Source organism: Pongo abelii, chromosome 16, assembly GCF_028885655.2.
Source record: "Pongo abelii isolate AG06213 chromosome 16, NHGRI_mPonAbe1-v2.0_pri, whole genome shotgun sequence".
Lineage (NCBI taxonomy): Eukaryota > Metazoa > Chordata > Mammalia > Primates > Hominidae > Pongo > Pongo abelii.
The window spans coordinates 70,968,592-70,990,970 of record NC_072001.2 but is presented as its reverse complement, the minus strand read 5'-3'; the positions used below and the strand labels follow the sequence as shown (position 1 = coordinate 70,990,970).

Genomic DNA, 22,379 nt, shown 5'->3' with positions numbered 1-22,379 from the left:
AGGCATGTGTTGTGTGCCTGTGGAGCCCTCGGCCCTGTGCTGAAGATTGCAAGGAAGAGCAAGGTGTGACCCCTGCTGTGGACTTACTTTCAGTCTTAGGGCAACAGACACTTACAACCAAGAATAACAAAGGGAGGTGAGTGCCCTGCTAGCCTCATGAACTGAGTTTCACTAGAACACAGAGTCAGCTGTGTTCCAGGAGTTGAGGGGTCTTCTAAGTGGTGCTTTTGCACACAGGTTACCCTGATTTGCAGAGGAAATGGAGATGGGAAGGGACTTACTGCTTTCTCTCGTGGGGGTGAAAAATAAAGCCACTTGATGCTGTCTCCAACGGCGGCTCCAACTTTGCTCAGTCTCTCACTCTGGATTTGCCAGAACAGGGGGGGATAGAGATCATCTTCCCACTGCGGATCCCAAGAGGATTCCGTGCACTCTTGTCCCTTACCCCAGACCCGGGACTCCAGAGCCAGACCTCCTGTAGGCACCGCTGGGGACCAGGCCAAACCAAACACTCCAGGAGAACAGCCCACAGGATATTCTGTGCTCAACTGCCTCCTCCAACTTCCAGGCCCCACTTTTTCTCCCTGGGAGCCCAGGCACCCTAGTCTGGGCCTTCGGGCGCTGGTTGTAATGCTTAAAATCTGTCGCAAGGTGGCAACATTGTGGCGAGAAATAGACTTTTTTAAAAATACTGGGTTTTGTTTCTTTTTTTTCAAAGCATATTTTCCCTATTAATGTTTCATTTAACTTAATTAGAATCTGGTAAACTAATTAAAGTAGCTACGAGCCCCGCAATCAGCAATAATTCGTATAATTATTGATAATTACATCCATACCAATCGTTTGGTTATTAACATTTTCGGGGGAACAAACCACTTCTGAAGGGACGCGAAGCCCGGGAGGGTTTTTGCGACTGAGCTTTCTGGGTCGGATCCGCCTACGACTCCAGTCCGCAGAGATTCCTGTCCAGATGGGGCGTCCCTTCCGGAGGGCCCCAGCTGCCTAGGAGCTTTTCCACTTTGGGGGCAGTTGGGAAGGAAGGGTGGGAAGGAGCATTTGCCAGGCTCCTCTGTCGGGCCGCAGCCACGGAACTTCCTGCCTGGGTGGTAATGGTTATGCCCATTTTACAAAGAAAAGTGCGGCTTCCAAAGGTGCAATCTGCGGTGGGGAAAGGAGCCGGCAAACTCCCACACCCGCGCTGTCCCGCCCCGTCGCAGTTCCGCGGGCCCTGGCGCGCCCTGGGGACTCCAGTCTCTTCCTCTCTGGACCTCAGTTTTGCCACCGGTCCAGCGGAAAGCGGATCTGGTGGGTCCCATGCATATGAAACGTTCCCGCTCCCTAGAGGGGCCCTGCCTGGAGATGGCCTGTCCGGAGGCGATGCTTCGCCATGTGCCGGCGCCCTCTCCATTGTTATCTCCTTTGTGTCCACTCTGGTCTTAGCCCTCGGAACATCCTGGAACTCCAAGGCTTCGACCCCCAGCGCAAAGGACTCTAGAGACTGGCTTCCTGGCTGTACCGCGCAGCGGGACTCCCCGTCTGCACAGCTTCGGGGAGGCCCAGAGCGCGCCCCTACTCGCCGGCTGTGTCCAAGGCCCACCAAGACAACCCGCCACGAAACTTCCCGGCCCCCGCAGCCCAGGGCTCCCGGTCCCGAGCTGCTGGCCGGTGGCGCGGGGCCTGACGCCCGCCTTCGAGGAGCCGCATGGACGGAGGCCTGCGTGTTATTTCATAGAGGCCGAAACGGAGACCCAGGAAAGATAAAAGAAGGGCTCAACCCGGGACCCCCACTAGCCAGCCGAGGGCGAGAAATGGAAGCCAAGGCTGAATGATTCCCAGTGCCGTGCGCTCTCTCCCACTCCAACCACACTCTCCTCCCCGCAGAAAGGGTGTTCTGCAGTTTGCAGCGTCGTCTGTAGCCCAAGCAGGAGGCGCGCTGTGGAAACTGAGGCCGCTGGGAGGCCTTGCCAACCGCGACCCGGACGTCGGACGCCCCAGCCGAGGCCTGGCGAGTCCTTAGCCCCTCTCGGACTAAAATGGACCGAACAGAAAATGCGGACCGGGCTCCCTCCTTTCGGGTAGCGGCGGGGCAGAAGGGATGCCGTCTGGGACCGAGCTCTCCAAGTCCCGCCTTCCTTTCCAAGCCTGCCCTGCGGAGACCCACCTTACGCCCTGCGACCTCCGCCCCGCCGCAGCGCTCCCAGGCCAGGCCGGCGGTGCCCGCGCCATCTAAAGGGACAATTCTGGTTGAACCTGGGATTCCCGGCAGGGCGCCCTGTCTGTGAGCGCCCCGGAGGTAACTTCCCCGGTGTGGCAGGTGTGGAAATGGGCATGGATGAACCCTCGGCCCCTTCGAGCGCTTGAGGAAAGAGCCCGGGACTGCTGCACTAAGGACCGTGACGTAATGCGCCTCCTCCATCCCGGGCCCAAGGGAGGGTCCTAAACGCGGAGAGGGAGTGCCCTGTGGGGGAAACCTGAGTGTGTCTGGAGGGGACAGTGGAGAGGTTGAGTGCTTGCTGCTGCCCACCTGAGCAAGCCCGATTCTGACCCTGGGAGTCCCAGAACCCGCGGGGCGGCTCCCACCCCCACCTGTTGCACAGTGTTCCGCCCGCCCCGCTCCGCCGGTGCACTCCCACCTCCGTAGCCCCAGAAGTGACATCTTTTTATTATTATTATTATTATTATTATTATTATTATTATTATTAAAACGAAAGTCACAGGTACAGGGTGGTCTCCCCAAACAGGCTCCAAGTGGTTGCCATCTCGTGAGTCAGTTGTCGCCCTTTTAAAGTGCTGTTACATCAAGAGGTTACAACAAAAAATAGACAAAGCAAAATCCAAAGGGGAATGCAAAATGGGACTGGAAGTGGGTCCAGGAGAAGGAAGCAAAAATAACTTACAGCATGAATAAATTAAAGTGAACCTAATACTGAACCGAGAGACTCACAGTACATTTATATCCATTGCACATAGCCACTTTGTCATTAGGAACAGGAGTTTCAGAAGTGGACGGGACGGGGAGTGCGGGGCAGGCGCCAGCGAAGTCGCTACATTGTATTCACAACCGGGTTCAAGGCTATACAATGGGAGGGGGCGCTCTCCCCTCCCGCCCCCCGTCTGTCCAGTTAACCCCTTGAGGTCCGATGCCCTAGAGTTCAAACGGGGTAGGGGGATTTGAGGCGCGAGGCGGTATTTACACTTGGAAACCAAGCCGGGGCCCTGGACAGGGACGCCCGGGAGGGGGCGGGCAAGGCCGGGGAGCCCGGGAGGAAGGCGGGCGGGCGGGCGGACGGGCGGCTGTATTTACATCGGTCAGGTCCGAATGGCTTGTTTCTCGCTCAGGGCCGCCGCGGCAGCGGGTATTTACAAGGAGCAGCATGGCTTGAGGGCGCAGGGGTGCGGCCAGGCCGGCCCTAGGGCAACAGCGGGGGCTTGAAGGAGCAGTTGCCAGTGCAGTGGCGGGGCGTCAGCATCTTGCAGGAGAAGTGGTGCAGGGCGTCGTGGGCTTCTGGGGAGAGAGTCGCGAGGGTCACTCTGGGCGCATCTCCTGGCTCACCTCACGCGCAGTCCACCCTTTCCCCTCCCCGGCCTTACCCAACCCTTTGGGGTCAGGGAATCTCAACCGAGCGGATCAGGGGGAGGCAGGGGGGTAGGACAAAGGCTGGTGATTCAGAACCACTGCTCTGGTTCAGTAGCCCCATTTTACAGAAGAGGAAACTGAGGCACAGTAAGAGAGGAGTCAACCTGCTCAAAGCCAGAATTGGTACTAGGAGGCAGATTTTTCTGACGCCCAAAGCCCAAGGGGCTCTTTCTTTTTACCCCACCATCCTAGAATAATCTTCCTGTTAAAATCAGTTCCCACTTTTCTCCCTCGCAGATTCTGATCCACGTGGATCGTGGCCTTCCTCACTAGTCCCACTATTCATTCATTCACTCGACAGCACGGCCGGCGCCCAGCACCCCTCCTATCTTTGTTTCCCGACTTCCGCACCTTTCAATTTCTGCTGGATGGCGTAGCGCGCCTTCCGCTCCTGGTCGAGTTCGTTACACAGGGTATCTGGAAGACAAGGGGAGGGGCCAGTGAGGAAACGCAGACCACCCTCCGAAAGGCCGGGGTCGCAGCCCGGGCTTCCTCCTCTCCCCCAGGGCGCAGCTCCGCGCAGAAACAACTCGAGATGGGGGAGGGAGTACAGGAGCTCCTAACTGCAGACTGGCGGAGGAAGGAAATGGCCTGGGATGGCGCTTAAAGGCAGACGGATCTAACCAAAATTAAAGCAAACTTAGGCATTACTTCCCAGGTAATTTTACGCCTCGATTTTTAATTTAGAAACCATGGAAATTGCCGCGATAAGAAGTTCAATCACTCCATGTAATGATGCCTGCAAGCCGTTTGTTGGGCTCGCTTGCCATTCTGAGGCTAATCAGAGTATACAAAGGATATTAAATAAAAAAAAATAATTGTTAAATTACCTTCAATTTAAATCCAAATGACTGAGCCAACATTGCGGCTCCTGCCAGACGAGAGGCAGTTACGGCCCGTGCACGCGCTCACCTGACTCCCGTCTTACCTCTGACAATTTGCAGCTGTTGCACCATTTCTTCTCGATAAGCCAATTCCCTCTTCATTTGATCCTGAAAATTATCTGTGCAAATTGATTAAGTGAGAGCTGTTACACACAGCCCCTTCCCCCGGCTCCACTTTCTCACTCCCTGCCCCCCCTTTCACCCCTACCCCCAACTCCCACCCAGCCATTCGCCTGCAGCCCTGGAAAAGGACAGTTTCTTGGCTCCTGCAGGGTGCCTAGTACCAGTTGCCTGGCACCTGGCTTTCGGAGTAGGTCAGGGCAGCCTGGTGGAAGGCTCAGTGATGAGGTGGGGTGAGGCAGGATGGCAGCGGGTACCTTTGAGACTCTGAAATTCGCGTTCCAGCTTCTTGCGGAGCTCCATTTGTTCCAGGAGCAGTTTTTGCAATTCGTCTGTGAAAGGGGAAAAGTGGGAGGTAAAGCAGGGTTATTTGGAGCTCAGGAGACCTAGAAAGCACCCAGGTTCTGCCTTGGCCAACAACCCTGAGAGGAGAGTTGAGAAGGATGACCAGTAGGTGGAGGCCCTCCACTCTCTGGCTTTACCAACTGCATTCAAAGGATTTGGGTGAAGAAACTGGGCTGTGGGGTAGGATGCCCAGGAGAATAAATTCAGGACGGTGGAATCTAGGCCCTGGCTCCAAGAACTATGCAGCTGGGCAACTGCTTTAAGTTGTTCCTAACTCCCTAACCTAAGAGGCTGGCCCACAGAAACTTGATTTCCCACTTCAAGTGACAGACCCCGTCCCCCCGACCTCCCCTCCACCGCTGCCCTTTCAATATAAATCAGGGAGGCTTTGGTCAGAGCCTCGGACACCTTTCCCAGAAAAATACACATACAACAGTTTGCCTACAATTTCAGGAGGTCTGAAGACTGCCAAATCCACGCTAAGAACCCTCACTATAAAGCACCAATGATTTTGAAGGTAATGGCATTTCCTGTAAATCTGTAACTAGGAAGAATTGAAGACCACCAATGCTTGTCTTCCTCCTGCCACAAATTCCCAAGGCCATCGATGGGCTAGTTGAGGGGCAGGGAGCTAGCTGTAGAGGCCTCTGTTAGTGCCCTCAGAACCAACTCCAGAGGGATAGATGTGGCACCTGCCCTGACCATGAGGTCATTGGTATCTGGGCCCTCCCCCAGGAGAGGTTCCTCTGAAATGCAAGAATGGAAGGTAGAAGGGCAAAGTGGGGCTAGAGACTCGCCTACTCTGCACCTCAAGCCATAGGGGCTAGAGACTCCCCTACTCTGCACCTCAAGCCATAGTCTCCTTACAGGCTGAGCAGTAACACAGGGATCCCCATTCTGCAAACAAGCTCCATCCACACTCCATTTAGGGTAAGGTGGAGGTGGTTATACCTCAATTCCAGGAGAAAGAAAAACACCTCTCACATTCCTAAAATAAATGCTTCCCTGCAGTTCTGCATTGAAGTCCTGTTTTCCATTGAGTTTAACGGACCCAGACTGTCCTGTCTGACTGTCCACAGGCATCAAAAATTCTGATCATCGTTACTCATTTCTCTTTCTGGCAAGGCTATTCAGACAGACCCGGGCCTTGGGAACCCAAACTTCCAATAAACTTCTGGGGGTTTGTTTTACTCCCATACTCTACCCACACATACATACCTCTGTGCCAGGGTAATGTGTCCAGAGGATCATACTTTCCACCCAAAGAAAGGAAAACTGATGCCCCCAAGGCCTTGGTGAGTGTCTTTTCCACATTCACCCCCTGTAGGGATAACACCCCTCTACAGGAATGATCCATCACTCTCAAGCACAGTGTACACCTTTTTCACAAATTTATCCTCACCTCTGGCCAGGTTCTCGATATCTTTCTCCACCAGCTGAGTTCCTGTGACATCCAAGGTAAGCCCATCTTCGCCTGGGATACAAGGGCAGATAAGAGGGGTTCTGTCCTGAGAAAGCCCTTGAGAGGGGAGGGATGAGCTTCCCAGGAACCACATCGAGTCAGGGACCTACCCAAGACCTTCTGCCTTTAGAGGAGAGAGTTACAGGCATCTGGTACTACCCACCTTCTAGGACATCACAGTAGAGAGTAGGAGAGTGACCTCTGGAGGAGACGGCCCAGGGAAGATGGGCCATCTAAGGGCAGGAAGTGCCCTTTGACCTATTTTATGTGGGTAAGGACGTCCCTCCATTTCCTGTTAGTACATCCTCTGCCCTTACCTGAAAGAACCTCAAACCCACCAAGGAGGCAGCAATTCAGAAAACCTGGCCTGTACCCTGCTCGCGTTGAATATTTATCTGCTCGCCGAGGAAGAAGACTGGCAGCCGCTTACACTTGATTAAAAGTCTTTCTCGCAGGCCTCTGGGAACCTGGGCGACCTGGGTCCCAGCTCCCGGGTGCGGTGGGGAGCGATGGGTTCAAGGGCTGGCTCACCTCTGTCTGTATTTGCAGGACTTGGCTGGGAGATACTCCTTTGGTCTGGATAGGATTTCCTCGTTTCCAAATCGTCGGCGGGCGAGTGATTGTCTTCCTTATCTGGCTCTTGAAGGCAATAAACCGAGTTTCAAGGAGAGGCAAAGAAACCGTGACCCGGATACTGCCGGAGCTGCCGCGGTCGGGGCGCCCGAGCCCTAATTAAAAGCGTCGTGGCCGCCTCTGGTTCCCGGCTGTGCGCCCAGGCGTGCGCCCTGAGGCTTTGGGCCGGGCACCCCCCACCCCCGCGCGTGGTCTGCTCATCTCCGGGCTTCAGGCCGCCGCCCCAGCCCCTTGGAAAAGAGCAAGACGAGCAGCCGAGCCCACCAGGGACAAGCGACCTACATCGCGCGCAGATACTGGGGCACCGCGAGCGCGCGTGGCCGCCAGGTCTGTCCGCGCGACTCCTGCCGAGAACGCGGCCCAGGCTGCGACCTTCGGGGTGGGTGGGGGGACATCGTCCCGGGTTTGGCTGCCTCGACCTGCCCGAATTTCCGCAGCCCCCAACCCCTCCTCTGCGAGGAATCTGGTAAGGCGCGCAAGTGCAGGGCGGCCCCCACCACTCCGCGTTGGGCCTCTGCTACCCTGGCCCTTCTGGGGTACCCAAGCGCGCGGCCATGTGCCCCCATCCTCCGCCCGGATCCGGCCTAGCCAAAGGGGACCCCGCGGCCAAACACACTTGCTGAATAAATGAGAGGACTTGAAGGCCGTGTCGGGCGTGATTTTGTTAAGGGTTTAACGCCGTGTCTGGGTGTACTGAAGCATGTGTGTGCGTGTGGTGGAGAGGGCGTGTTGTCACTGTTGTTTTTAAGTAACTAAAGATTGGAAGTTGTTGGGAGTACTAGTTTAGCTTCCTTGTTTTCATTATTTTTCTTTCCCTCTCCCTTTTTCTCTGCGTCTGTCTCCTTGTCTTTCTTTGCAGGCCTTCCTTGACCCCGGCCCTCTGTCTGCGGTCCCCCCATTACAGTGGCCAGCGGCCGCGACAGGCGTTACCGTGGGCCTCGGGGGTGCAGAGGTAGGAGGCCGCGGGCCCCAGCGCCGCCGCCGCGCTCTTCACGTGCTCGTCCCTCTCGGGCGCGTACACCTGCGGCGGCCGAGAAATGACAGGCGATTAGGGGGGCGCCCTGCGGCGGCCCGAAGACGCCCAGCCCTACCCCGCGGCCAAGAGGGAAAGCCGAGGAAGTGGCAGAGGTTGGTGCGCCCGCTGGACTTGAGCGGGCACAGTGACGCACGCGGCGCACCCTTGCCCCCTTGTAGATTCAGGGTAATTATTAGTGCCCGCGGGAAAATTACTCTAAACACAAAGCGGCTTCCAAGCCGAGGGCCGTTCAAAGTGTCCTCCACCCTCTGCACCCTCCTCCTTTTAGGCATTTTCCCTCCCGCCGGTGCCCCGTCCCCGGCATAAATGACGCCTTTCGCATCCGGTTAATGATTCGTGTTTTAATGAACCGAATGTACAGGTATGCGCACTCACTTTCAAAATGGCCAACGACTCCAGCCTGGCTGCATCCTGCCCCTCAACCCCCGGCCCTGCCAACTTGAGAGCCCCCCTCCCGCTCCGCACGCAGTCCGGAGACAGCTTCCCAGCAACGAACCCTGTGGTTCCCAAGGCGGGAGTGCGAAGAGACTCGGAAAACTGCGAGTTGGGGTGGTGGGAGATTCTGGGGACCCGGTACTGTTGGCGCCCGACTCAGGGAGAGGCCACACTGTCCTCTCTTCTCCTCTTCCTTGGGGCTCTGATGCCCACCCGGGCGAGCGCTTTTCTCTGGCTCTGGGTTCCTTTCTTACCTCCTCTTTCTTTCTCCACATCCCTTTTCTGTCTCTGTGTCTGGCAGTCTCTGCCGGTCTCCTCCCCATTCCCAACAACAAAAACAAAGCACACAAGTTCCCCAGTCCTCCCCGCGCCCCCAGCTTCCCTTCCCTTCGAAACCCTCACTGGAGGGTGCGGGTGGGCCCAGTTTCGCAGCGCGCCCGAGGCTGGGCCTGCGGATAGTGGCCGGGGCCTGCTGCTCCCACGCCTGCGCGGAACAAAATTCCCGTTCTCCGCCCGGCCCCGCAGCCCTGCCACGCACAGGATAAGTGGGAAGGCGCCACCGGCGGGGCGGGCGCGGGGCTCACCTTGGCCGGCGCGGGGCCTCCTAGGGGCCCGCAAGCCTCTCGCAGCTCGTAGCCGCCGCCGCTTGGCGGGCTCCTCTCAGGTCTCCGCACCAAGTCGTCGGCCGCCAAGTCCCCAAATGCGGGTGGGCCAGCTGGGGGTGGCCCGAGGCGGCGCCGGGGGCGGGGGCTGCCGCCGTCGGGAGAGTCTGCGGGACCGTCCGCGCTAGAGGAGGTGGCGGAAGGGAGTCCAGTGGGCTGTTCACCGTCTGGGCCACCCCCTGCGCTGGGTGCGCTGGGCTCGGTCTCCTCCTGGGCGCCCTCGTCGTCGGGGAAGCGGTTGGATTCCACGTCCACCTCGGGCTCGTCCGCCGTGTCCACGTCGGGCGAGGCGGAATGGTAGCTGGAGCTGCCCTCGCTCAGAAAGTCCGGGCTCACGTAGCCGCCGCTCCCAGCGCCGGGTCCCGGCCCCCGAGCAGGCCCCGCGCCATATGCCTCCCGGGCGCTCCCGTAGAGCTTAGCGATGCTCTCGGTGTCCTTGACCACCGGCCGGAAGGCCGACACGTAGGAGCCTTTGCGTGCGGGCGGAGGGGGCGGCGGGGGCAGCGGGGCCAGGGGCGGTGGCAGCGCCTCGTCCGCGCCGTCTTCGTCCAGGGGCCCGCGGGACAGAGCGCTCGGGCAGCGCTCCTCCGCGCCGAGGCCACCCTCTTTGGCTGGCTCGGCACCGTCCAGGGGCTCCGGGGCACCGCTGCCAGCAGCTGCCGCCGCCGCCGCCGCTGCCGCCGCCACGGCTGCCGCCACGGCCTTGGCTTGGCTCTGAGCAGCGGGGTAGGACGGTACCGGGAGGCTGCCTGCTGCTGGCCAGAACATGGGAAACGTCGGGTACACAGTGGCGGCGGCGGCCGCTGCAGCCACTGCCGCTGCGTCCTTGGCTGCCCCGGAGGGTTGATGCCCCCAGAACACGGCGCCGCCGCCCGGGCCCGCCCCTGCCCCCGGGGGCAAGTGGTTGGCTCCCGGGCCCCCCGCACCCCCGCCAGTACCCGCGCCGCCGCCGCCGCTCCCAATGCCAGGACCGCCCTTTGGCTCGCCCGCGCCTAAAACCGTGTCGTCCTTTTTGGGGCATAGGCCGAAGGCCGTAGGGAAGCCGTAAGGATGGGGGAAAAGTGGTGGGGGCAGCTTTTGCAGGAGCCCAAAGCCTTTGCTGGGCACCGGGATCACCGGGTAGCTTCGTACGCCGGCGCCGCCACCGGGCCCTCCTGGGCCCGCCGGGCCACTGGCTCCAGTCGCCAGGCCAAGTCCGCGCTGCGGGTGGGGTGGAGGTGGCCCCGGAGGCCCGGCAGCCTCATCTTCGCCACAGCGCAGGCTTTTGTGGGGCGGCGGGCCTGGGGCCATCTCCGCACCGCACCCTGGGCCACCGCCGCCACCGCCGCCAGCACCACCCTTCCCCTGCCCACCCGACCCGCCATTAGCACCGCCTCCGCCGCCTCCTTGTAGGGAGAAGGTCCGCTTGCGCGTGCCGCCATTAAACATGGCCTTGACGTCCTCCCAAGCATGGCTCAGTTCGTCTGTGGCCGACTTGTCACTGAGTTTGAGGTGACGACGCCAGGAATTGAAGTTGGCGGCATCGGGCTGCGTGTACTTGGCGTCGGGTGTGCGGTGCGAGTGGAAGATGAACTTGTTGGGCGAGAAGTACATGCTGCAGTAGCCGCACTTGATGCACTTGGCACGAGAGCTGTTGTAACGCGCAGGGATGAAGCTACCACGCGAGCCCCACGCGCACTCGTGCACCACATCGAAGGCGAAGTTCTCGGGCAGCTTGGGTGGTTTGTGCTCGCCCAGGAACGACTTGCACAGGCGTTCGGCCTCTCGCTTAGTGATCATGCCGCAGCGGCGCGACGAGATGGGCATGGCCCCGGCCCGACGCAGAATCTCCAGCTGTACCGGCGTGCACTGCACGCACGTGATGCCCAGGGCCACGCGGCGGTTGTGGATCTCATTATAGCTGTAGTTCTTGAGGAGAGTGTTGGAGATCTGCGCCAGGCATAGGCGCTCCTGGCCGTCGATGACCAGCGACACAATGGGCACCCCGTACAGCGACGTCTCGCCCACCTGGTTGGGTTTGAGAGCGCTGGAGCCCGAATACGGCTGCAGCTCCTGCTTGGAGTTGGGCGACGAACTGCCCTCGCGCCCCGGCCCCAGCTGAGTGGTGAGAGCCTCCATGCCGCCGCTCCTGCGAAATAGAGAAAGCAGAGAGCAGATGAGCCATTTTCAGCGCCGCCGCCGAGGCTCAGGCCCGCCCAGCAGGGCGCGCCGAGTTGGGCGCGCGGGGGATATTTGGCAGTGGGGAGTCCAAACTCATTCACCCCCTGGACAGGCGTCTTTTGTTATTCAGACCCATGTTGGCGCCGTTAACAACAGCCCCCGGGGCTTGGGGGAGGAGAAGGGGTAAAGGAGACCTCAGGAATGCCCGGGCTGCAAGGAACCCAATCCCGTTTACGGATTGGGAAGGAAGTGAAACCCAGATACGCAGAGTGACTTGCCCAAGGCCACACAGCAAAGCCATTGCCAAATCCAGGCTTTTTCAGCGTCCAGATCCGTGCGCCTTCAGCAACCCTCGCAGCCGGTGCTGCCGGCCCGGGTCCTGAAGCCCGGACTTCGGGGACCGGCCGCCCCTCTGTTCAGTCGCGCATGCACGCGGGCGGGCGGGGGCAGTGCGAGGAGGGGTGGGGAGGGGGGGAGGGGCGGTCACTGCCTATCTCCAGACAGCAGGGGGTAGAGAGGGGTGGAGAGAAGGAGGAGGGAACCGGGTCTGCCCAGGAAGGAGAGAGGCGGAAGCTACCGCTGTTCGCGGTGCTGAACCCGACCCTCTACACAGCGCTCGGTACGCGCCCGGACCTAGCGCGGCCCCCACCGCACCCAGCTCGGTGCCGAGCCGGCTTCAGGGGACAGCATTGCCAGTTTCCACAAACCCGAGCTTCTCCTCTCACGCCTGGCGCCCGCGTTCGTTGAGCAGAAAGATTTCGGCTGGATATATAAACCGTTTTCTTTCCAGCTATTAGTGAGACCAGGATCCTGCAGTTCTAACCACATTTTCTGCATTTTTAGCTGTATTCCAGACCAAAGCTGGTTTCCACTGAGGTCAACGCGTGGGACAGAGAGGTTCTCAAGGAACTTTATTGGGATCCACTTCTTAGCTTCCAGTCGCCCACTCCCTGAGCTTTCCTCCTTCAGATATGCGTTTCCCACTCGGGCCAATTGCAGGATTCGGGGCTCTGGGCTTCTTCTTTGAGGGGCATCACCTCTCTGAGTATCCTTCATGCCTCGCTGTCCCGGCTTATATGGGCTGGAAGGAATCTCGGCCATCTTCGTAGCCATTGCAAGGCTCCAGGCACAAAAGTTGCTGCTGGTCCTGCACTTTGCTTTCTGGCTGAGGCAGAGAGGGAGCTGTGCAGGCAGACCTCAGCAGCGGGGGCACTTGGGGACTGATGTTTGGGGCCCTCTAGGTCGCCTGACCCAGCCACATGTCCTCAGACAAGCCAGGCTCCCATCCGGCCCAAGGCTGCAGGCGCTCCTGCGGCCAGAGCAGCCCAACCCTGAGGGCTCCTCCCCTGCAGTCGGCCCTGAAGGTAACTCCATTTTCAGAGGGGCAGCTCCAGACAGACAGGGGATCCCAGTTCAAAAGCCTTCAGCAAGGAGACTGGAATCTTCTGTTTATCTGTCTCTCTCCCTTCTTCTCTATTTATCTAGGAGACCCTCATTTGTCGATCTTATCTGTCCCTGAGCTGTCTCTGCCAGCTCGCTCCTCTTTCTCTCATCTGTTGTGTACCTTCTTCAAGTATCAAGCTATTTATGTATTATCTGTCTGTTTCATCTTTATCTCCGAGGATCGAACTAAAATAAGTTGACCCTCATTTCGCGTTGAAGTCCTTTATATCATTGTAGGAGGCAAAAACACCGTCCTAACTCCCCGGCTGACAAGCCTCGCGCCCTCCTGGAGGTGGCTGGAGGGCGCGCAGCGCTGGGAAATGACAGCTTCTCGGTTTCTCGAAATCGGCAACTGTGCCTGGCCCGCATACAGTGAAGACAGCGCCCGAGCCGACAGCGTACCCCAGCTGAGGGTCCTGGGTCCCTGCGCGGTTTTCCCTGAGTGAGAGGAGGGGGGTCCGGGCCCGGAGTCAGAAGAAGGGAGTCCCTAGGAAAGGAACGGAATTTCGGGGGCCAAAGCGGAAAGCACAGGCGAAGGGCCATATGCAGCGACAAGGAGCAGCAGCCAGAGCAGCTTGGGGAACCCTCGTCGGCTCCCGGAGCTAGATGGACGAGCTTGGGGAGGGCAGCGAAGCGGGAGACTGGCAGTGGTGGGAGCGAGGCGGTGGTGTCTTTAGGTATAATCATAAAAACAACAGCCACAGGAGCCCAAATCAGAACTAAACGAAAAAAACTGCAGGGGCAGAGCGCGGGGGCGGCGGGCTACCGGACGTGGGTACTCACAGTGCGGCGGCGGCTGGAGCCGGGCGAGCGGTGAGCGGAGGTGCGCGGCGGGAGGAGAGGCGGGCGGGAGTCCGGGATCCGCCGGGCTCTCCGGGTGACGGCGCGGCCCCTCCCCGCGCGCGCGCACAGCCGCGCTCCCTGGTTCTCCGCGTTCCCACCCGCCGCCCCTCCCGCTCTCAGCGGGCGCGGGGCGCCGGGGCCCCTGGCGCGGAGATGCAAATCCTGAGCCGTTGACCCCGAGGCCGGGGACTGGCCGGAAGACGAGGCCGAAGCCTGGAGCGCATGGCGCGGCGGCGGGGACGGAGCGGTCACAGCCCGAGTGGCGGGGCAGGCGCGCCCGACAGCTGCGAGCCGGGGCGCCACACCCACCGCCCGCGTAGTCGCTAGCGCCCTCCCCGGGTCCGCCCGCCCGCGGGCCACGCGAGGCGCCCGCCGCCTCCCCGCAGCCCCAAGGCCTGCATGCCCCAGGTAAGCGGCTGCACACCTGCGTCCAGCGCCCTGCACCTGCGTCCCGCTCTAGCTGGAGAGGCCAGGAGGGAGGAACGGACCTGGGGCCAAAAAGTTTGTCCCCAAGAACGAAGTGGGGAGGGCCCAGTGCTCCCGGCCAAGGAGCCAGTTTTGGTCTGGGCCAAAACCGGGTGATGGGGCTAAGGGAGACTCAAGAGGAACGGGCGCAGGGAGGAGTACTTCACTTTCCGGCCGCAGGCGAGGGCCAGGGTGGTGGAGCCTAGAGTGGCCCTGGGGAATCAGTAGGGTCACCAGAGGCCAGGACAGGGACCTGGGTGCAGGGCAGCGAGGATGGCACCCGGGAAGGAGCAGATCTGCCTCCCCCATGCTCCTGACTTCGGTGGGAGGTATCAAGAGAGCTCTAACCTGAGGAGGGGCATTCTCCTGTTTCCGTTCCTGGGCAGGGGACTTGGGAACTAGGTTTGGGGAGCCCTCCGCCTTGAATGCCTCCCCTCGCCGTTACCAACAGGCCCAGGGCAGGAGCCAAGTCATCGTTGGGAGTGATCTGAGGTTAACTACTCTCTCAACGCTGCTAAGCCAGTTTCCCCATGGGGGAGGTCCAGTTCCCTGATGCTACAGACGCCCCTGGGTACCTCCTCTCTCTCCTCAAAGCTCCGTTTCTCTCCACCCCTCTCCTGTCTCAGTCGGTCTCTCCGTCTTCACCATTCTTTCTCCTAACGCCCCATTGGGTCCCCTTCTCTTCCTCTCTCAATCTCTCTCTACTTCTTCTTTTGAGTTACCAGTCGCACCCCGCCCCTCTTTGCCCGCACCCAGGCGCCCCGTCGGCCGCTTCCACCCCCTCCCTCCCTGCCCCCCTGGCATTAAGTGTCCTTAATGGACACGTTAATTAAACTGTAATTAATCATACTGTCCGGCCCAAGTTTGAACAATTACCCTAATCAAACAGAAGTTAATAATGGCAGGGATGGCCTGGGGCGCGGTGGGCCGCCTGGGCAGGGGGCGCAGCGGCCACGGCGACTACCGGCGATGGCAGCAGCGACGAACGCAGCCTGTCCTTGGAACCCGGGAGGCGCCATAAATCTTCCGCGGGTAGCGGCGCGGGGTCGCCCTCGCCCCCCTCGCCTCGTTTTTCCTTCGGGCTACCGGGTATGGTCCCCTTTCCTTCCTGCGTTCCAACTCCTCTGGGGCATGTCTCCCCTTTTCCTCCAGTTCTCCCCGCTCTTCCTTTCCCTCCTGGCTCGCAGAGACCCTGGGAAGGGGCTCTGGAAGCGCGAACCGATCGCTCAGGCCTGGTGCAGAGACTGAGGAGAGGGCAGGCCCAGCCCACAGACTCCTTTGCCTTCTTCCCGGCTACCCTGGCTGACGTAGGGTACCGTTCCCCTAGGCCCCGAAAAACCTCTCCCAAGTTTGTGGGCTCTGTCTCCTCTGAGGGTCTCTTTTAGATCGGTTTCTTGCCCTCTTCCCTCTCCTCAGTTCCGGTCTTTCTGTCTCGGATCTCCCTGCCTTTCCCTTTTCTCCCAGAGGAGTCCTGGAACCCGCTCAGCCCCTTTCTTTCTGCCTCTGGCCCCTCCATTCGGGTGTCTTTCCCAGCCTGTGCCTCTGTCCCGCTCCAGCTCCCCGCTGTCTTTCCTCCCACATCTTCCCTCGGGAGAACACAGGAACCTATTTTCCTTCCCAGTCCGAGAGCTGCCCCCAAGTCCCCGCCAGCTCATTCCCCCTCCCTCGGCCCAGGCTTCCCCACCCCATAATTACAATCTCGTTCGGTAATTATTCTTAGCCTCCTAATGATTTTTTAAAAGGCATCTCAGAATTCGGCATGGTGGTGACAACGATCCTGGAGACAGGACGCCCCCAGGGTGCTCGGGGGTGGGAGGAAAGAGAAGATGGGCTGGGTCCCCCTGAGCAGGGCCTGCCTGTCCTGCCTCTGTTGTACAGAGAGGGCCAAAGACGCCTCCGTTTCCAGCAGCCCGGCCGCGGGGGGCCCCCGGGACCTCTTAGACAAAGGGTACCGCCCCGCACCAGGGGGTGTGCAGCGTCGACTCTGCGTCCCCGTTCAGCACCAAGCTACGGACAGCTCCCCGCGCTCTGGCCAGTGCCAGGAGACCCACCCAGCTCCTGTCCCTGGTCTGAGCTGGAGAAAGGCGCGTGGACAGAGGCTGGGGAAGCCCCGCTGCTCAGGGCTGAGCACCGGGGAGCAGGTCGTGGGGGTAGGAGCTGGGGCTCTACTATGGGCCGGCGTCCGGCGAGTTAATATCACCGCCGACCGCACTTTACCAATTGCAGAGCCGATTCTCACAAGGGCCCTGGGAATAGACAGGAACCACTTATTCCCATTTTACAGGCAGGAAACTGAGGATCCGGCAGTGGAAGCCAACCCCTGCCCTTCTCCCCAGCCAAGGCCCTCAGCCCACAAGGGACGCAGGCTGATCTCCTAGACTCAAAAAGTGGTGCTTGGCACGCTGCAGAGAGGGCCTAGCTTGAAGAAGGGACGGTAAGGAAGCGCAGAGCTGCATTTCAGTATCGCCCTCATTAGACGATGTAGAGGAGGAAGGCCTGGCACAGCCAGGGCACTTGCTCAGGTTCAGGCAGGCAGTGAGTGGCAGAGCTGGGACCGCAACCCAGGCTCCGAAGGGATGGGCGGGACCCCTCTTCCTCAGTGGGGGCTCTGGGTCCTGCGGCCCTGTCCAGAGCTGGCAGGCGTCGCTGCCCTTGGCCCTCCTGATCCCCATTATTGAAGACTCTCTCTCTTTTATCCGCTGCCCTGTGGCACCAGGGGTCGAAGAGCCGGACTCGATGCGAGCTGCGCCTTGCGCGCTTCTCCTCCCACTGGCCGGGCCCGCGCTGCCTCCGTGACCCGGGTGTGGCGTCCATTTGGGCTCCGGCTTGGGCTGGGGCTGCGCGGACGCGCCTCCTCCGCAAGCACATATCTTTTACTAGTTGAATTAACGGCAGTTTTCGTCAGTTAATTAGGTTTAATTTACATAATTAGTACAGTATAAAGAGGATTGGGGATAATCACGGGGTACGTAGCGCTTACTGTGTAAACACGTATTCTGAATTAAAAATCAGATGTAATTAAGGCGCGCAGGCCCTGTTTAGGCAGGGTTTTAATTGTAATGAATTTCTAATTAACGCTCAATGATTGCCAAATGCAAAGGGCTGTAAAATTTTCTTGTAGTTTTGCTAATTTATTGTTTACTTAATATCTGGATATTAATACGACGGCCACATAGGGCAGAGCCCGGCGTGGCGGCGGCCCTGGCCCAAGCAAGTGAAGGAGGCTGGGCGGGGCCTGCCGGGCCCCAACCCGAGACCAAAAGTGAGGAGAAGGCGGGGGCCTCGGAGCCGGTGAGAAGGTGCTCAGAGCTCCGGGCCCACCTCACTCCTGTTGCGGACCAGAGACTGAGGCTGGAGAGGGTCCGGATTTGGCGGGAGGCCGCACCCTCTGGGTTTCCGCTGCCTGGACCAGGCTCTTTGGGATCATAGGTGAGAGGAGCGCTCCTCACGGCAGGGGACTCCCTGTTCTGGGGAACATCAAAAGGAGGGAGAACAATTGCGGTCCTGGTGGGCCCAGACCCGGTTCCGCTGCTGACTCCAGGAAGGGCCGTGGACTTTGCCTGGGCCTGCATATCTGCATCTGTAGGATGGGTACATGGACCCCCACTTTGCAGGAGTGAAGGCGAGTGAAGGATTGATCCAGAGTCCAGGGGCTCATGAACACCTCTCTTCTAGAGCCCTGAAGATGGGTACAGCTTGGTGGCCCTACTTAGGTTAGGACGCTTAAGCTTCTGGGGAGAGGGAGAGCCGGGAGGCCTTGGGAATGGTTTGAAGGTCTTGGGGCCGGGCTCTGACCTCCTGAGGCTCTCTCGCACCTGGGGACGCAAGTTAGGCTGGCAGACACTAAGGAGGGAACCCTGGACCAGCCTTCTTTGCTCCAACCAGACAGAGAAGCCTCCCAGGCCTGAGCAGAGGTATTAGGAAAAGAGCTGGGGCAACATAGATCCCATCTCTGCAAAAAAAAATTACATATATATATAGAGAGAGAGACAGAGAAAGAGAGAGCGAGCTGGGGCATGGTGGTGCTCAGCTGTGGCCCCAGCTACTTGGGAGACTGAGACAGGAGGATCACTTGAGCCCAGGAGAGGGAGGCTGCAGTGAGCTATGATTGTACCACTGCACTCCAGCCTGGGCAAGAGAAGGAGACCCTGCCTGTCTGTAGAAAAAAAACATCTTTTAAAGTAAAAGAGGGTGGCTGAGCATCTCCAGCTGGCCCCAGATTTTCCCGTGAGTATCCTTCTCTCCCGAATCTCAAGCTTGGGTCCCTGCCTGCATCCTGGCTGGTCCCAGGGGTGAGGGGCTCCCCTCCTATCAGCTCCAGCTTAGCCACAGCCTCTTTCCAAGGTCCTCTTAGCATGGGGGAGACTGTGTGGACACTTAGAAGTTTCCAATGAACCCATGGAAACACATTGAGAAAACTCAGTGTCACCGGAGGCTTCCACCCCACAGAGCAGGCTGCCTCACCTTCTTCCTCCCTACATACACCCCTCCTGAGCCTCCTCTAAGCTTGCCTTCGTGCCAGCCCTCATCCCCCTCTGTCCATAGCTGTTTTATTTTCATCACTGGATTGTTCATGGGTTAATATTTTCCAGTCACTTTTTTGTGTTTCTGTCTCTCCCATGGGAATGTTATGTCTGCAGTTGCATACCCAGGGCCTGGCACTTAGTAGGTACTCGGCATGTTTGGCAAATGAAATAAGCATTTGAGAATGAGGGTTGTGAGCCCCAGCCCAGGTCCCACTTGACTTGCTGGCCACGGTTATTGGTCCTGTTGAGGCCTAGTGGCCAATGTGGTTCTTCAAGAGAAGGTTCTCTGCTCCCCAGTGATGTTTAGGTCTTGGGATTCCCACCCTCCACACAGACTCAAAGCCATCCAGGCAGAGACTTCCAAAACACTTGTTCTCGGGAGGTGGGGAGCTGCTGGCAGGCTTGCCAAGCTTTCCCTGGTTGCAAGGGGTTTCCCCAGGGGTTCCTCCATCAGCATCATGGAGAAAGGGCTGGAAAGAAAACAGGCTCTGGAGCCAGCAAGACTTGCTGTTTGAGTCTCCAAACCCACAACTGTAACGTACTCATATGGGCTTCACAGGGATTCATAATTTTTTTTTTTTTTTTTTTTTTTTTTGAGTTAGAATCTCACTCACTCTGTCACCCAGGCTGGAGTGCAGTGGTATGATCCTGGCTCACTGCAACCTCTGTCTCCTGTGTTCAAGCAATTTTCCTGTCTCAGCCTTCCAAGTAGCTGGGATTACAGGCACCCTCCACCACGCTCAGCTGATTTTTGTAGTTTTAGTAGAGATGGAGTTTCACTATGTTCGCCACACTGGTCTCGAACTCCTGGCCTCAAGCAATCCACCCAAGTTGGCCTCTCAAAGTGCTGGGATTACAGGCATGAGCCATGGCACCTGGCCTGATGTCACAATGAACTAAGGTGCTGGGAATATGGAACACAGCCAGGGCTGGGACTAGAGTAAGGTACCTTGGGTGAAAAACTCAAGAAGTCACTCAGTCTCGGGGATCCTGTAAGTCCTCCCTCTAGTCCCAGCCCTGCACAAATCACATGGCAGAGTAGGCACTCAGCACATGTGAGCTGCTCCTTCCCTGACAGCCTCCAGTCACTTCAAGATGGCTGCCTAAACATTGGTGGAGTCCGGTCTGCTTGCTGGGACAGTTTGAGGCATTTCTGAGCCCAGGTTCTGGGGTGTGGGAAAACCATAGGATGCCACATCAGTCAGAGGAAGGACTTGAATTCCGGGCATGTCACACAGTTCCCCACAGTCTCCCCGACTCCACCGACCCCAAGGGAACCTGAGTTGAGATATCATGCACATACCATATACTCCATCCACTTAAGGTCTACAACTCAATGATTTTCTTTTGTAATTCACAGAGTTGTGCAACCATCACCCCATCAATGCTCGAATATTTCCAGCACTCCAAAGAGAAACTCTGTACTTATTAGTTATCATCCCTCATTTCCCTACTTCCCTCCAGCCCTAGGCAGCTACCAGTCTACTTTCTGTTCTACAGATTTGCTTCCTCTGGACATTTCTTATAAATAGAATAATATAATATTGGTCTTTTGTGACTGGCTTCTTTCACTTGGTGTAATGTTTTCAAGGTTCACCCATGTTGTAGCATGTACTGGTACTTCATTCCTTTTTATTGCCAAATACTATTCCATCGTATGGATATACCACGTTGTTTATCCATTCATCCATCAATAGATATTTGGGTTCTTCCCTCTTTTTGGCGATTATGAATGATGCTGCTATAAGCATTCATGCACAAATTTTTGTGTGGTCGCATATTTTAATTTCTCTTGGGTATATACCAAAGTGTGGAATTGCTGGGTGATACCATAACTCTATAGTTAACCTTGTAAAGAAATGCCAGATTACTTTTCTGAAGAATGGCACCATTTTACATTCACATCAGCAATGGATGAGGGTTCTGATCTTTCCACATCCTCAAAAACACTTGTTATTATTTGTCTTTTTTATTATAGCCATCCTGGTGGGTATGAAATAGTACTTTATTGTGGTTTTGATTTGCATTTCCCTCATAAAATGATGTTAAACATCTTTTATGTGCTTATTAGTCATTTGCTGAGAAATGTCTATTTATATGATTTCCCTATTTTTTCAACTGGGTTATTTGTAATTTTATTATTGAGTTGTAAGAGTTCTTTATATATTCTAGATATAAGTCCCTTATCAGACGCATGATTTGAAAGTAACTTCTCCCATTCTATGAGTTGTCTTTTTACTCATAGTATTTTCTTAGTGATGTCCTTTGAAGCACACACATTTTTAATTTTCATGGCATCCAATTTATTGTTTTTTTTTTTTTTTGGCTGCTTGTGCTTTGGCTTCATATCTAAGAAGGCTGTGCTGTGAGACTTACTTCTATATTTTCCTCTAAGAATTTTTGTAGTTTTAGCTCTTTACTTTTAGTCTATGATTAACCCATCTATTTGGAGCTAACATTTGTGTATGATGTGAGGCAGGGATCCAAATTCATTCTTTTGCATGTGGATATCCAGTTGCCTTAGCACTATTTGCTGAAAGATTATTCTCTCTCCTCTAAATTGTCTTGACCCCTTGCTGGCTTTTCTGGTCTGGAGAAATGAGTATCCTCCCTCCCCCAGGAGAGATGGTACCAGCTTTGCTGGGATTTTTAGTGAACAAGCAGGCGGCCCCCACTGGGGCAGGGAGACTCCCCAGGACTTCTCTGAAACCTCAGCAAGGCCCAGCATAGGTGCTAGAGACACCATGAATTCATCAAATACTTACTCAGTACCTCTTGTGTGTCAGGAGCTGAGGACACAGTGGGGGATTAAGGCAAGCTAGTTGCTGCTCTCTAGAGTTTACACTCCATCAGGGAGATGGACAAGAAAGATTACTGTAATTTCAAGTGGTGACAATTGCTGTGAAAAAGAAATAAAGCAGGGTATGGGGTTGGAGAGGGACAGGATTAGGGCTGGGGGTGGCAGTGGTGTAGGACGAGGGTCACTTTTCTATTTCTATTGATACCAGCTAAGGAACTTGGGTCCCCACTGTGCACCAGACACTGTGCTGCACTCTTGGCATCTCTCATCTCATTTTGTTTTCCTAAGAATCTTATGATGCCAGCATATCCGTTTCACAGCTGAGGAAGCTGAGGTTCAGAGAGGTGAAGTGATTTGCCCAAAGCCACACAGCCAGGAAGTAGTAGCCCTAAGACTCAAACCGAGACCTGTCTGAAGTGAAAGTTGGTTCTTCAGCAACAGCTGCCTCCCTGTAAGATGCAGGCTGTGTTCTCCTAGGACTCTCACTCCAGTAAGGGGGACAGAACACCTCCAGGCTGGTGTGCAGCAGTGGCACATGTCCCATGCATCTCATGCATCAAAATGCAGAGGGTGAAGTGAATCATCACTGGGTGGGGGAGGAGGAAGGGGAGAAGCCTCAACAACATTTGCTGGAGAATGATGGTACCTGAGCATCACCGTGAGCTGCCACTGCATCACGGAGGAAGGAGGCCCCATTTCTCCTGAGGAAGGAATATTTAAGAAGTGGGGAGTCACCAGGACTTCAGTGGTTGTATGCGGGTCTGTGTGTATGTGGGGCAGCAGTGCCTGGTGGGAGGAAGGGGCCAGAAACCAGCCCTTTAGAAGTGTTTTGTGCTTATCATGGTCAGTAGCAGGGATGATTTAATAATGACATCAACAACATCCACTACTATAATTACCCCACTCTGCCACTGAGGAAACTGAGGCT

At 57.1% G+C, this 22,379-nt stretch overlaps 2 protein-coding genes and 2 long non-coding RNA genes across 6 annotated transcripts in view; 2 read left to right on the top strand and 2 right to left on the bottom strand.

Moving 5' to 3' along the window:
* Positions 1-2,655: 2,655 nt before the first annotated feature.
* On the bottom strand, positions 2,656-13,830 carry SKOR1 (SKI family transcriptional corepressor 1). 2 transcript variants are annotated; one of them, XM_054531615.2, is made up of 9 exons: positions 13,601-13,830; positions 9,137-11,342; positions 8,012-8,102; positions 6,980-7,087; positions 6,389-6,460; positions 4,899-4,973; positions 4,566-4,640; positions 3,989-4,054; positions 2,656-3,505 (listed from the first exon to the last, which is right to left on the bottom strand). In XM_054531615.2, exons 2-9 carry the CDS (start codon positions 11,330-11,332, stop codon positions 3,411-3,413), a joined length of 2,778 nt encoding a protein of 925 aa, XP_054387590.1. In that variant the 5' UTR covers positions 11,333-11,342; positions 13,601-13,830; the 3' UTR covers positions 2,656-3,410. The 2 variants fall into 2 exon arrangements, with proteins under 2 accessions (XP_054387590.1, XP_054387591.1); XM_054531616.2 differs by lacking the exon at positions 13,601-13,830 and adding an exon at positions 11,569-11,762.
* Positions 3,562-7,723, top strand: LOC129050141 (uncharacterized). The gene is made up of 3 exons (XR_008513657.1): positions 3,562-3,760; positions 3,875-4,295; positions 6,998-7,723. It is a non-coding gene; the product is annotated as an uncharacterized LOC129050141 (long non-coding RNA).
* On the bottom strand, positions 11,877-12,748 carry LOC129050045 (uncharacterized). The gene is made up of 2 exons (XM_054531323.1): positions 12,626-12,748; positions 11,877-12,556 (listed from the first exon to the last, which is right to left on the bottom strand). Exons 1-2 carry the CDS (start codon positions 12,746-12,748, stop codon positions 12,008-12,010), a joined length of 672 nt encoding a protein of 223 aa, XP_054387298.1. The 3' UTR covers positions 11,877-12,007.
* The window catches only part of LOC129050142 (uncharacterized), a 43,490-nt gene continuing 34,877 nt past the window's right edge, over positions 13,767-22,379 (top strand). The window contains exon 1 of one of the 2 annotated variants that reach the window (XR_008513658.2): positions 13,767-14,068. This is a non-coding gene — a long non-coding RNA (uncharacterized LOC129050142). The remainder of the gene's footprint in view (positions 14,069-22,379) is intronic. The other variant, XR_008513659.2, reaches the window with a different exon arrangement.

What these genes read in the sequence shown, in the direction of transcription:
- SKOR1 (XM_054531616.2), bottom strand. Translation starts at nt 11,675, where the DNA reads ATGGCTTTGCTGTGTGGCCTTGGGCAAGTCACTCTGCGTATCTGGGTT. An exon ending in CTGCACCCCCGAGGCCCACG is followed by an intron (nt 7,088 to 8,011) that starts GTAACGCCTGTC and finishes ATTGCCTTCAAG; the next exon opens with AGCCAGATAAGGAAGACAAT. An exon ending in ACAGCTGCAAATTGTCAGAG is followed by an intron (nt 4,055 to 4,565) that starts GTAAGACGGGAG and finishes CTTGTCTTCCAG; the next exon opens with ATACCCTGTGTAACGAACTC.
- LOC129050045 (XM_054531323.1), bottom strand. Translation starts at nt 12,748, where the DNA reads ATGGAGTTACCTTCAGGGCCGACTGCAGGGGAGGAGCCCTCAGGGTTG. An exon ending in GTCTGAGGACATGTGGCTGG is followed by an intron (nt 12,557 to 12,625) that starts GTCAGGCGACCT and finishes CTGCCTGCACAG; the next exon opens with CTCCCTCTCTGCCTCAGCCA.